General features: G+C 41.1%; 1 protein-coding gene across 1 annotated transcript in view; it reads right to left on the reverse strand.

Annotated features, from left to right (window-relative positions):
* Positions 1-1,123: 1,123 nt before the first annotated feature.
* The window catches only part of BRAF (B-Raf proto-oncogene, serine/threonine kinase), a 75,954-nt gene continuing 65,923 nt past the window's right edge, over positions 1,124-11,154 (reverse strand). Inside the window, exon 19 of the mRNA XM_012720779.1 lies at positions 1,124-7,878. Coding sequence (XP_012576233.1) covers positions 7,856-7,878 — 23 coding nt within the window. The 3' untranslated portion in view covers positions 1,124-7,855. The remainder of the gene's footprint in view (positions 7,879-11,154) is intronic.

The raw sequence follows: 11,154 nt of genomic DNA on the forward strand, positions 1-11,154 counted from the left end.
GGCAGGTTTCATCACAGAGAAGTCATATTCCTGGGTTAGACTCCCACTGGGTACTTACATTGTTCTTTGAGTAGCAGTGGGAATTCAAATACGCTTAAAAAGATAAGCCTCGGTATTTTGTTTTAATGTCTTAAGAATATTTTGAAAACGAATACAGCGTTACACAATTACGTTTCTCAGATGAGACGACTGCAGTCAGAAATGCCTGTCCCAATAGCACTTAGGGTACAAAGAGCAGAAACCATACTAACGTTCGTGCCATTCTTCCTTAATTTTTGCATGTAAGAACTGGGTGTGGGTCAGAGGTGCAGAGATGGGGGAGGGGTGACAGACAGTGGGGAGCAGAACAGGTAGATCCACTGAAACACACTGCTGAGGGGAGCAGCTGGCCGGACAGGAGAGGTCTGCCTCACCATGTGGGTCAGCTCCCTGGCCAGGGATGGAACTCGTGCTACAGTGGCTGCCTATAGCTTCATAGTGCCGATCCTTAACCCTTTGTGCCACTAGGGAGTCCCATTTTTCTGTTCTTTCATATTCTGAGACCGCATTTCCCAGTAAAATTTTAATACTGTTTACCTATTTTGGGAAATTTGTCCAGTAACTTGAAATCATCTATAGAGATATTCTGGGTGTCTTTTACACACAAACCCAACAAAATTAACTCTGGGTTAACCTGCATTTAAAAAATAAAGTTGCAAGCATAACGGCATAGTTTCAGATATAGTTGTGTCCCTACAGAAAATGTGTTGGAGGTTGTCAAACAAGTGTGAAGGAAATGAAACTATGAGGCACTACATACAAACTTCCTTGATGACTCCATGTAACACATGTGCCACCTGAGCCCGGGAGGGGGTGTCTGGTGATAGACAGCCTGTGTGATACTTGAGGAGCATCCCCCCCCCATCCAGAGAACAGACTGTCACCACTAAGACTATAGCAGTCACCTGGACAACCTCCCTCAAAAACATTTCTCATATAGCAACGTCTACCCTCCATGTAGTCACTGATATGCAGGAAGCAAAATGTAGGTGTCTCAGCCCCTTCAGTGCCTGGAAGATCTGTCAGAGTGCTCACTCGGCTGCTGAGGCAGTGCGAGAAAGAGTCTCGATAACGCTTCTCCATGCAGTCAGTCTTTATTATAGCAGTTTTTGCATATTCACATCAAGTACATAGAACTTTGCCTTTTATATGATACAGAGTTTTTAAATAACTTTACACAGAAATAAATTTCTTCAATCTGAATTTCAGCTATCTGTTTTAAAATTTAATTCTCCATGCTTTCTATCCAAACTGAACAATATTTTCCATTGTACAAATTTACATGAGAAAAACTCCAAAGTACAAATGAAGGGACCTGAGCAGGAAAGAGAACCAAAGTATCCAGAAGTAGGTATGGGGAAGAAGTTCTTAAAAAAAAAAGGGGGGGGGGGCAGATTCAAGCAAACATTGAGGATTAAGGGAAAAGAGAGACATCATCCATTTGACTGAAAATAAATTTTTTAATGAATTGAAAAATAAGCTTTAAAAATAGTTACTTCATTATAATTTTTGCAAAGCAGGTACAGAGAGGTCTGTGGACAGTTAAAAAGCCCCCATCTTTTCACTGGGCACACCCCAGACCTTTTCAACGCTTGAGTGGAACGGAAGCGAACCAAGTCCTAACTTTTGGCAGAGAGAGGAGGGATGCACGGAACGGCGCGAGGTCCGGCGCGAAAACCCGAGGCCAGCATTCACCGCAGTCACAACGGGATTTCCCTTCCTCTCCCTTACAGGAGAGCTGTCCTTAAACCAAGAAGTAAATGAAGAGGGGGGTGATTTCCCTTTTTGGCCTGAATCAAAAAACAGCGATGACCAGAACAGAGCTCCAACGCCCGCCAGCTGCCCGCCAGGAAGGGTCAGCTCAGGGTCACCCACCCACCCACCGAGAGCCCCGCACTCCGCGCCACGGAGGCCCTGCAGGCGGACACGCCGAGGTCAAACTGACCATCCCTCGAGCTCTGGCCGAAGGAAACGAGGCCCAATAAATGCAACTTCGGCTGCACGGGAAGGGCACGGCCCGCGCGCGCGCACAGCCCTGTATGTAAACTAGAAGTACATGAAGATTCACGACAAAGATTAGCCACTCGAGTTGGTGAGGAACAGGAATAAAAGGCATTACATGTTTAGATAGCTGGTTTTCCTCAGCTACGGCACACACACAAATGTGGTAGGAATGATTTTTTAAAAAACCGTTCACAGCTTAGAATGAAAAGCTCACTATTGCACGCTTACATTTTCAGGTAATGGGTTTTTCCTCCTCTCACGGCAAGTTTCCCCAACCCTCCGATGTAGTCCCACACCCTCCCCCTCCCATTTGGTCCATTCTCTCTCCACTTGAGCCCAGTCTGAGGTTCGGTGCTCACACGAGTCCAGGGTTCCTCGTTTGTAACTCACACGTCAAAATACGCAGGTTGGAAGAGACTTAACACCGACGCCACAATCATTTTCAGAACAAACCCGGTACTAAGCAGCTTGCTTAGTCCCTCTCCCCACCCCCCTCCTACTAAGTGACTTCCCACCTGATTCCTACACTGAAATCTAACAGAATGGGTCACTCCTGTGCGGACGATCTACTCGGCCTGATGGGAGAAGCGAATGGTTTGCAGACATATTTTCTGGATTTTAACGTGAGTAAACACTTGAGTCCTCTGTTTTTAAAGAGTACTTCACTCCACAGACCCCTTTAACGTAGATGCATCACGGCACTGGCTGCACTGGCTGTGTCTTGTGCACCATGGCCAGACGCTGTGATCGCCACCACTGGCCACGACAGCTGAACGAAATTTCATTTTATGGGAAATGATCTAGTAATTAAAACAAGTTATGGAGATTGAAATAAAAATATTTCCTTAATCATTTTGAGACTGACTCTCCCTATGTGTTTTTAAGTAATGCACAGCCAACCTTAAAAATACCTGAAACTGCTAAACCCCCCCCCCCCACTCCACGTGACAAATTTAGGACTGAACTTCAATTTAAGTCTCTTTGCCCAAGTAGAAGCGAAAACAGGTTTCTGAGAACAGCGCAAAGCTTCCTGTCTAGTGGACTGATCAAGCAAGCCTCCGCAGTATTTTCATTCACCGGAGCTAGCAACCGAGAACAGGAATGCACTGGGAACACCCTTCTCCGGCCACAGCACACCAGCAGACGCCCTGCACGTCTGGGGTCCAGCCTAGTGCAGTTAGCAGCGTGCTTTCAGGGAAATCTGGAAACTCCTCGAGGACAGTCCTCTGGCTTTCTTGGGGGTGTCCAGGAACTAAAGGAGACACAGGCACTCACAGTGCCCAATCCACACCTGCTGGCAGCTCATTATTCCAGTGCCCCCTCATTAATGAGCTCCACTGGCCCCAAAGCTCCCCAACAACATTAGCAGCACAGTCCTGCTTAATTTGCAAACAGGTCCTGGGAGGCAAGTGGACATGAAGTTTCAAACTCTGAAAAGCCAGTCTAGGCAGCAGTCCTCTGGGAACCGCAAATCAAACCCTGTCTGAGCTGTTATTTTCCTCTTTCTCAGCTATTGTGACTGCTGCCCAGCATACAGTACTTCAACCCTAACCTACAGCAATCTCTCAAAATGTGTCAAACATTTCTGTTATATAAAAGTTCCATGCTGTGAAGAACCTATGGGAGTAGAAAAAGCTTCCCTAGAAATGTTTCTGAACTCTAATTTCAACCTAGTTGCTCTATGTGATAAATATATCTGACTATGCTAGGGATTATGTGCTTTAAAAAAATAATTTTGTTCACTGAAAATTTACCTGTGTGTTCTCATTTTTTAAATGTGATTTTGGCTATAAACTCTTTAGTGCATTATCTTTGCTGTCTAAATTGCACTCTAGAAAATATTAACACAGCTGAGTTAGACCAGAGTGGTTGCTCTCTTCACAAATCACTGATTTCTGCTATAATTTTAGCTTTTTTTTTTATTGCATCGTGAAGGCACAGTATAATCATTTGGCAAATTGTCGAGGTGTTTTTCTCGAGCCTCACCTACACCACTTCCGGGTAAGAACCATCAGCTGTTTCTGCTCAGGTTCATAGACCTTCCTTTATTTTATTTTTTAAAATAACCTAAAGGTTTGGAATTTGCCAGTGTCAAGGTGCTGATATTCTAGCACTGACAACGCCAACTTAATATGGACAAAGAACCTTGCAAAATAGTGATCACACTCCCCTTGTCGCTGGGCAGTCTCTCTAGGAGTTTCTGTGCACGTGACAAGGCTGGGAGGGGGCTCATCGTGAAGATGGCTATCGTGTGAAGCTACTGAAGATTGAAATGTAGCACTGTCAGTGAAGTGATACCACAGCTATTTAATTTCGTGTAACTGACAAGGTTAAGATTCTGGAACGGACCCCTCAACAGATTCTGGCACCGCTTTCAGACATTCGGATACGCTGAGCTACATTTTTCAGCACTGCTGCTTAAATGTTTAATGCCCTTTGGGACAAAATGAGAGCGCCCAAACACAAGAACACATAAAGAAAGAACTTAAACCATCTTCATGTTCCAGAGCTCCTGACTTTTTTCATATTTTAAAATAAATAACTTACTCATTACCTCATTCTGAGGAGGTAGTTTTTTGAAGAGGTCACCTGAACCCCACAATGTGTTTCAAACTAAAGCTAGATGAGGTTTTGCAGGAGGCTGGAAAGGTGAGTGTCCAGGAGGGGCAGTCTGAGGAGGGGCATGTGGCCATCCGGCCCCTGCCTGATGAATCAGAGAACATCATACGATAAAGAGCTCTAATGGCACCACACAAAAATCTAGTCAATATTTACAAAGCTTCTGGTTGACAGTGTTGAAGTCTTGAATTCTTTCTAACTGTATAATGCTCTCTCTTCTGCAACACCAATATAAATCTCATACTTCATATTTTATCTCCTGGGATGCCCCACTCTGCCACCAAATTGCAATACACTCAGGGACTCAAAGTCCAAGACCCAGACTTTGACAGCTAAACCTTCTTTTAAGGTGCAAAGTTGTACATACGATCGCACTGAATTTCCTATTCACAAATCCCTTTTATAAACTACCTTTTGGTCACGATTCTGTGGCAGTCTTGACACCAACTCTATTTCTATGATGAAAAAGTCCATCAGGAATACTACATGTTTAGAAACAATTCTTTATGCTTACTCTTTTTCAGAAGGCTTCACCTCTCCTTGCCCCAGCTAAAATATACGACAGAAGGCACTGCAGCCGTTTCACAGAAAAGACAGATACTCCAGCCTACAAAGTAACCGGTAAGCAGCCACATACTATCTATACAATTACTTGTAAAGTGCTTTGCACAGACAAGGAGTTCTTCCTTGTATCTTCTTAGGAGCTCGAGAAGTCATTTTCTAAGCATCAAAGAAAAAAAGCAAATAAAACAGAGAAAACCCTTTTTTCAATCTGTAAACTTTCATGGAAAAAAAAAAAGGGAATGAAGAAAAATTTTTATTTGTAAGGGCGCTATAAAAATCCCTGGTCTCCTGAGACTAACTTTACTATCAAGTCTGTTTTCCTTTTTCAAATGAGGAAGCGGGGGAAAAACGAGCCTCCCTTGAGCTGGGCTCTGGACAGTCCCGCACCACGCTTCCTCGCAACTAGCTCCTGTCTGCGGCGGCCCTGCCCGGCTCCCACAGCGCCCCGGCACTCACAGGGCCTGCTAACGGTCAAGCCCAGAGCTCCCCAAATCTTGGTAGAGGGTACAGTTATGTCTAAAAGCCTCTGGGGACAGATTACAAAAGGAAAACAGACCACCCAGCCCTCGAGAGGCCCTTCTAGTCAGCACCAGTTTCCTCCTCCCAGGGTCTGAGCTGTCTAAGCTACTGCCAGAAGGACCCATTGCCCTTCCAACATGGTCAGTCATAACTCCAGGATATTTTCCATTTTACTGGGACAACCTTTGACAAGTCTGCAGGATCTCCAAAAGGTCTTCCTCTGAAAGCATATTCCAGCAAAAACCCGTCTGGTGGCAGTGAGCTTTAGCAGACTAAAATACAGAGGGGCATGTTGCATTTGGAATTTTTAAGTAACTGTTTTTAATTCCCTGGTTCATGTTACAGGCCCTGTCTGATTTCTTACAGCAGGTCTTGGCTATATAGCTTGGTTGGGCTAAAGTACAATTGATTTGATTTACATTCCTAAGTCCTGACTGGGGATTCCAGACTCATGGTATCAGAGGTATTTGCCAGTTACATCCAGAGTCACTTTTCACTGCTGCCACCGCCTGCACGGTCAGTAAAGGCCAAAGCCAGGACTAGGTTATAATTCCTTTCATGCAAAGACAGAGCATGAGCTTTCTCTTAAATACCACAGCAGATCTTGCTACAAACAACTGACGGCTGGCTTCACACATCCTCCCTCAGTCCAGATACACCTACAGTCGCTCTAGTCTTGGCCCGGGGAACCCTGCTGCCATATAACCCAACCTTTTGAAGACCAGGCTTGGGAAAAAAGGAAGAAGGAGAATGAATGGAGACACCACCAATTTTATTTTAGGTTGCATATTCTAGATAAAAGACTAGAAAGAGGATGTAGAATGTAGTGTAGGAGTAAATTGGAAGAAAAAATGAGATATTAGCAAAGATGTTAGTGTGGATCCAGCAAGTACCATTAATTTAAAAATTATAAATATTTGTCATTATGCTAAGACTCCCCATATTTAGATAGAGAAAAGGATAATGATTTTTCTTTAAAAGTTGTTTCTATAACAAAAATACAATTTTCCAGGATATATAATTCTGGTGGGAAGTATTATTTTATTCCAATTCAATTAAATCTGAAAATTATTTTCTTTTTAATAAAAATATAATAGAAGAAACTTGGAAATTAAAACTTGTACCTTACATTTAAATTACATAAATGTCTCACATTCAAAACTGTAATCAAACAGTTTTGTAGGCTTTAAATTAGAGAATGCCAGCGCATTTTGTGCCCTGGGCAAAGTAGCCACAGAAGTACTTGGTGACTGGAAGAGCTTAGGAGGAAGATATCAACTGTATTTCCTGAGAACTTGCTACATTGTGGAGGAGAAAGATCCCAAACACTTGTCTTCATTGCTGGACCCATGAGGAAAGAAGGCACACGTGCACCTCTTTCCCGCCCAGGTGGTTAGGCAGACACCCTCAGCGAGAAGGAAACAAAAGGCCAGAAACCCAGAAGGTCAGGAAAAAGATGCAGCATTCCCTTTTCCTCTACCCCAAATGACCTCCTCACCGCTCATCCTCCATTGAGACAGAATAGTTTCATCTGTAAGAGCTGTCGAGGACTGTGCATGCGCCACCCTGAAAGGGCATGCTGCATTTTTGTTCCATCCCTCAGAAAGGAACCGGTGGTGGCTAGGGGAAAGAGCTCCGCAACAAAAATCCCAGAACCGGAAAGAGAACGATGCTTGGTGATTGCAACTGCCCCATCAGATGGTCAGCCACACATTGACCTGGCGGTTAGAAGGGCAAGGTTGACTGGCAGGCTTTCCAGAGCAAATCTCCCAAGCTGTAGCAGCAGGTTCTTTCCATCATGCCTGACCATCAAAAGGTCAGAACTCAGGGTCTCTCCTCTTTCTTCCTGGGAGTGGGCAGACTTGGGTGCACGTGGTATTTGTGATGAAGAAGAAACACTGGCAGCAGAGAATTCTGGTTCCTAAGACACATTCTTCCCTCTTTTGTTGGGTGGAAAAAAACTTCCATTCTGGTCCATACCAGCTTATGCATTGAAAAATTCTGTATCTTTAAAAAAAGATTTGAGGAACAGAACTGTGTTTTGATGTTAACAAATTGTACGAACACAAGACTTAAGAAATAAAGAGTAGACGCTGCCATGATGGTGTGGCTACTTGAAGGCTGCAAATTCTCCTGTAGAGGGAGGACAAGAGCTAATTTTAAAAAAGACATCTCAAATAATCTAGAGACACAGAAAAGCCTCATGAAACCTCATTGAAAGGTGACGAGCTACATATTATAAGTATAGCAATATTATCGCTGATTTAAAGGCAAAAATGGCTGGAGCCCATGAAAGAAGAAAACTTTTGTAGGATATAGAATGTGATTCAGTTATAGCCATTAAATATCAAGCCTGCTGAGCTTTTCCCTGTTGCTCTAATCAAGGTGCAAACAGTGCCAAGAAGAAAATTGTTCAGAAGCAGAATATAAGTTAGTAAGGTTGATTTGTAGAACACTTTCTGCCTGAATTGTCAACTCATTTTCATTGTTAAAATGCCACCATTGGGAAGGAAGAAGCAGGAATGATCCTCATTTTGTAAAAAAAAAAAAAGTTTGTCCATAATATACACTTGACAGAAAGAAAATCCAAACCTTCCATTTTCTAGTTCATGCCACTATTTAAGCCATCAAAATCACTGAACTTAGCACAGGAAAATTCTTTAAACTACAAAATCTTTTGAGGTAATGCCTTACTCCCTTTCCTTACTGACTTTGGGGGTTTTGTGTCGTTATTTTTCATCTACTATTTTGCCTATGGTTTCAACTAAAGGTAACTATGGTTACAGCTAAAGGTAAATTCCTCTTGTATACAACACAGCTAGTTCCTGGGGGTTGGTTAAGTGATTAACTAACAGAACTTAGTGAGCTTTAACATAATTTTTCAGTAACAGAAACTTCATTTCCCCCAATACACTATTTAAGTAATCTAGGAGTAACTTGATCACACAGCTAGAAAACTGCAGCACTCTATGCAAGCCAGGTGCGACTTCCAAGTCCAGGGTCTTAACAATTAACAAGTCCCTCAACAATTTTGGATAATTAATCATTTGTCTTAACATTCTGTATACAACTATTAATTGGACTATAGATAGTGCTGTGATCTTTTTCCATTCACAGGTTTATTTTAACAAGCCAATTAACCAAGATATTGTGAGTCAAAAGATAAAGGGAGGTGAAATGAATTATTACCTCACATTTCAAATTAAAAGAGCTGGGGAGTTTGGCACTAATGGGAAAAAGGCCAAATTACTAAGACCTTAGAGACTAAAACATGCAGAGCAGAACCATAGGAAGTTATTACATTAACAGACACTATCTAGAAAGTAGTGTTCCGTACAAGTACTTATGATTTTAAGATTGCTTTTCTTTTTCAGTATTTTAATAATTTTGAAAAAACAATGTGAAACAGTCTTATGAATAATCACTACTAGTAGAAAACAACTTCAAAAAGCCAATGTCAAAATAGGATTTACTTTACAGAAATCTTTATAAAATGGCTATAATTACTCTTTAAGTGAGGGACTATCAGAAAATTAAAAACTAATTCAAACCTAATGTATATCACATTAAGAATTAACTTTAAAATATCTTCAGCTGTTTCCTGTTCATTCTTATAGAGTCTCCATTTTGTAGAACAGTGCTCACGCTACAAACTTAAATGCTAACCTTAAAAATAAACACAGCCCCTCCCAACCCCAGCACAAAATCTTAATAAACTCCTAAGCACCAATAAAACTATCACTGAAGACCATCTCACAAATCTACCACTTCTCATGGAATACAATCCTTCTCATAATCCGACTTCGGGTCCGGGATAAAAAGAACCAAAAAGAACTCACAGTTCATGGATTAAAAGAATACAACTCTTCTTACGTATGTCTCTGAAATCAAGAGGAAATTTAAGAAAAAGATGGCAGTAACAGGTGATGGGTCTACTTTTGGGTAAAAATTCCTTTCTGGAAATCTCCACTAATCCTACCTCCCACTATTTTATTTGAGGTAAGAGACAGCTTGCTTATAGGAAATTTGAAGTCAAATATAACTGGTAACTTTTTGAAAATCTTGTAAATTAAAATCATCATTAATTTAGGTAACTGAAAATTCAGTCAATGGTCAAATGAAACTTTAAAAAAAAATCTCCTTTCTGGGTAAGAATAACTGAAGCTCTATTTTGCATGTGGTCATATAATCATAGGCAGAGAACACTAGGGAAGACCCTATGATTTTGAACACCTCAAATACCACAGTTTGTTTATTTGAAAGCTGAGGACTTTGTTAATTAGTTCTAAGATGTTATCGAATTATTATTTTTTATTCTAGAATTGAATGTGTTTCAGTGGCTGGTTTAGTTTGACAAAGACTCCTTAACTATAGAAAAATTATACTATGGCACATCAAGTATGTTCTGAACACAATTCTGAACACAATTCAGTCACTGCTTTAGATAAGGGACACAGTCATTTGATTTAAGAGTAGGTCCCCCTCTTTCTTTGTGGTAAACTTTCAAAAGCATGAAGACTACCCTGACTCAGATACTCTGGTTGTCTAAAATTCTCAGAGAAACGATCACCAGACAAATGAAATATGTAGTGAAATAAATAGTGCTCAAACACGCTCATAAATGCTCAATAATTCTCAATTAAATGAGATTCTACTGACAAAATGTTTTAGTCATGAAGTACCCATTTCACAATATTAAAAAAAGAGGGACAGATCATTTCGTTAACTTGAGAGTGACTCACTTGAGAGAAAAGCCATTTAAGCTGACGTTTAAATTGTCACTATTTAAAGGGGATGATTTTAATGACTAGTTTAGTATTTAAATGCTAGTAGCATATTGCATATCTGAAAATAAACCCGAAACATTTGATTAAATGATGAAAATTCTTAAAATCATGAAGACTATTCTAATCTCAATCATTTCTCATCACTGATTAGAAAAACTTAAAAAAATATAAAACACATTTTATAAAAAGACATTTTATATGGCTTCTTTAGGAAGAAGCCATATCTGAGGAAAATGGCAGCCAGTCACAGAGGGGTGACCTATTAATTACCTGTTTGAAGAGATTATTTATGGTCAGAAAACATTTTTCTTTCCTTGGAGAGTATAGGATGAATAACAGATTGAACTCTCTATAACTTGCCAGTATACTTGAGAAACTGCATCTCATTCAAATACTTCTCTTTATCCATGTTATCCAAGCCTCTCACCTCACCTGCATATTTTTAGTTCTCTCACTCACATCACCAGTGGGCTGATTTGGAAAGAAGTAGAATTACTATGCAACCCTTCTGGGGCATGTTCAATGTCTATGGGATGGCAGAGTGAGTTTCTAAGCAGCACTGAGAGTTTAGCAATGCCCTCTGGCAAGGGAGACTAGGGAAGAAAGCTGATTGTGGGGGTTG

The sequence above is a fragment of the Condylura cristata genome, unplaced genomic scaffold (genome assembly GCF_000260355.1).
Source record: "Condylura cristata isolate star-nosed mole 26May11 unplaced genomic scaffold, ConCri1.0 scaffold00005, whole genome shotgun sequence".
Classification (NCBI taxonomy): domain Eukaryota; kingdom Metazoa; phylum Chordata; class Mammalia; order Eulipotyphla; family Talpidae; genus Condylura; species Condylura cristata.